We start from the raw sequence: 2,707 nt of genomic DNA, 5'->3' as shown, positions 1-2,707 counted from the left end.
TTCCAGGCAGCCTGCTTGCCCCCTCCCCCCACCCCACCCCCCCGCACACACTCCCCAAAAGAAAAGTGGAATTTTGAGACAATAAGATCAAAAGAGTATTTTTAACCTGTGTTCCATCTAAATTACAGTACTCTGCCACCTGGTAAAAAAACATCTCTTCTTAAGGAGCTATAGTTCCAGTGGCCTATAAGGCCTAATGTTCCCAGAGCTAGTCTGCTAGCCTTAGACTAAGACCTACTGTCCCCCCACCCCACCCCCCCGCACACACTCCCCAAAAGAAAAGTGGAATTTTGAGACAATAAGATCAAAAGAGTATTTTTAACTACTGTTCCATCTAAATTACAGTACTCTGCCACCTGGTAAAAAAACATCTCTTCTTAAGGAGCTATAGTTCCAGTGGCCTATAAGGCCTAATGTTCCCAGAGCTAGTCTGCTAGCCTTAGACTATTAGACCTACTGAGCTGCATGAGGCTCTACCCCATGTCACTCACTTTGGAAATGCCCAAGGGACAGGCTCTGTCCCCAGGAATGAGGCAGGACGCTGCAGGAGTATGTAATTAATCTTGTCAACACAGAGATTTGGCCTGTTAGTGCCAAATCGCCATGTCCATTCTCAGAGAAGGCATGTGACTGACTTGTCTAAGGTCATGCACAGCCGGGGATGGAGCCAGACCAGGGCCCCTGCAGCCCCAAGTTAGTGTTTCCCTCATATCCAGGCCCTATCTCTAGAGACTCAGAGGCTCAAGGTCCACCTAAGACTGAGCATCATGTATCTTTCAGACCAGCTCCTCAGTCATTTCTAATATGGAAACTGGGCATTTGTATTTTTCAGATAGGTTTCCTATATAATTCTGACATCTTCCAAAATTTAGGAACTGCAGCAATGCCATGGTCTAATAGCTGAGATTTACTGAAAATGGACTTTGGATGCACATGTGCACTGACACTTTAAAATATAACCTGGCTTGAATGTGCCAATGTACATCATTACCATGTCTACTGCGGCATAAGCCGGGGCGGTGGACGGGGAAGGTCAGCTGCCCATGAATCCTTCCTTCCCAGAGTCCTCTTCTTCTGTGCGGTGTGTCTCTTTCAGAAACATGTGCAAGCATGGAGACAAAGCTAATGCGGTCCCAGGGATATATGAGCTGTGGACACAAAGAGAATCTTGACTTTTAATTTTTTTGGACGTACCTCTTCCTTGAAAAGATTCTGTCTGTTTTTGAGTGAGCGGAGCTTGTTCTGCTTGTCTTCATGCTGCATCTCCTCCTCCGGGGGCTGGAAGTAGGCGATCAAGTCCCGTAAGGTCTGCAGGACCTCTTCTATCGGCAGCGTCACGGGGGCAGCTGTGCGATTGTTTCCACTAAAAAACCCAACATGGATACGGCTCAGGCACTGGGCTTCCTGCAGGACCCTGGGTTCCCACCTGCCACCTCCCCGCCCCTCTGGCACAGGGCACTGTCTCCTAAGGTAGTCACTGCATGCACGGCAGCAAACTGACATTTGCCAACTAATGGAGTAAGAGAATGTTCTGATTCCATTTTAAAGCCACGTTATAACAAAAGGAAAATGGCCCCTGGCTGGCTGCCATACTTTTTCCTTTTAAAATAAAAACACCTTTAAAAATAATAAACTTTTTAATCCGTGGTTCTTTTTCACTATTACATGTTCTTCTTGGAAGCGGGGAAACAAGTCTGGGAGGGTTTCCATCACTGGACTCCCTCTCCACCTAGATCTTTGTCTTCCCTCTGTCTCTCTCCATGTGTCTTTTTGATGTTGGTGTGCTTTTCACTTAAAGTTTCTGTGGGCATGCAAGCGCTCACCTGCTTCCTCCATGCAATTGCTGATTTCTCCTTCCATCTGTATCTCTTTCTCTCCTGACTTCCTCTGTGTGCCCTCCCTCTGTATCTCCTCCCTCCTCTCTTTCTCAGCATCCCCCCCATTTCTCCACATCCTTCCTCTCTGCCTCAATGCCCCCTCCTTGGTGCCCCCACCATCTCCCTTTCTGCATTGCATTCTCCTTCTCCTGGATGTGTTTGTCTCTCAGACACTGTTGGTCATACTTTTCAAAAAGACTTGTAATTAATCTTGTCAACACAGAGAGATCACAAACCTCCACAAATGGTGAAATGAGCCCTCATCTTCCCCTCCCCTTGAGGGGTATATTGGTGAGTCCTTCTGAGAATAAAGGATATGGAGACGTTGGGGAAATGGACTCAGCCCTAGGGAACTGCAACGTTGGCCCCGAGGGACTAAGAATGGATTGCATGTGTAAATAATGGCAGGTCTGTACCTTGGGTCAATTTCTCATGAGTTCTCTTTGCATTTACAGTGTATCTGGTTATATATTAATCTGGACATGTGAGAAGAAAAGATTGTTCTCTAGGCCTGAAGCAAAGACTGGACAAGCCTGGAAAATACTCAGGTTATAAGGTGATGACAATTACAAATTCGTGTAAAAAATGCCAGATACATACAGTGAAGGCAGAACACCAGTGGACTGCACAGAGAGGCACTCTCACTACTGCATGCTCTGGCCCACTGTGGGTGCTCAGGAAGTGGTTACAAACAATTATCTGGGATAGTATTGCATGCAAAAACTGTGGGGAAGGGAATATCATGAGGACATGAGGCCAAGGTTTGGGATTACAAAACCCAATCAGAAATGACTTTCCAATTCTAGATTCAGTTAAGGAATGAACACATT

General features: G+C 46.4%; 1 protein-coding gene across 1 annotated transcript in view; it reads right to left on the bottom strand.

The window, feature by feature from the left end:
• The window catches only part of RYR3 (ryanodine receptor 3), a 417,605-nt gene that overhangs the window by 280,289 nt on the left and 134,609 nt on the right, over window positions 1–2,707 (bottom strand). Inside the window, 2 exon segments of the mRNA XM_015557536.1 lie at window positions 992–1,148; window positions 1,195–1,363. Of these exon segments, the coding sequence (XP_015413022.1) occupies window positions 992–1,148; window positions 1,195–1,363 (326 nt within the window).

The sequence above is a fragment of the Myotis davidii genome, unplaced genomic scaffold (genome assembly GCF_000327345.1).
Source record: "Myotis davidii unplaced genomic scaffold, ASM32734v1 scaffold46, whole genome shotgun sequence".
NCBI lineage: Eukaryota > Metazoa > Chordata > Mammalia > Chiroptera > Vespertilionidae > Myotis > Myotis davidii.
Note: the sequence above shows the minus strand (reverse complement) of the source record. Positions and strands in the feature narration are given on the sequence as shown.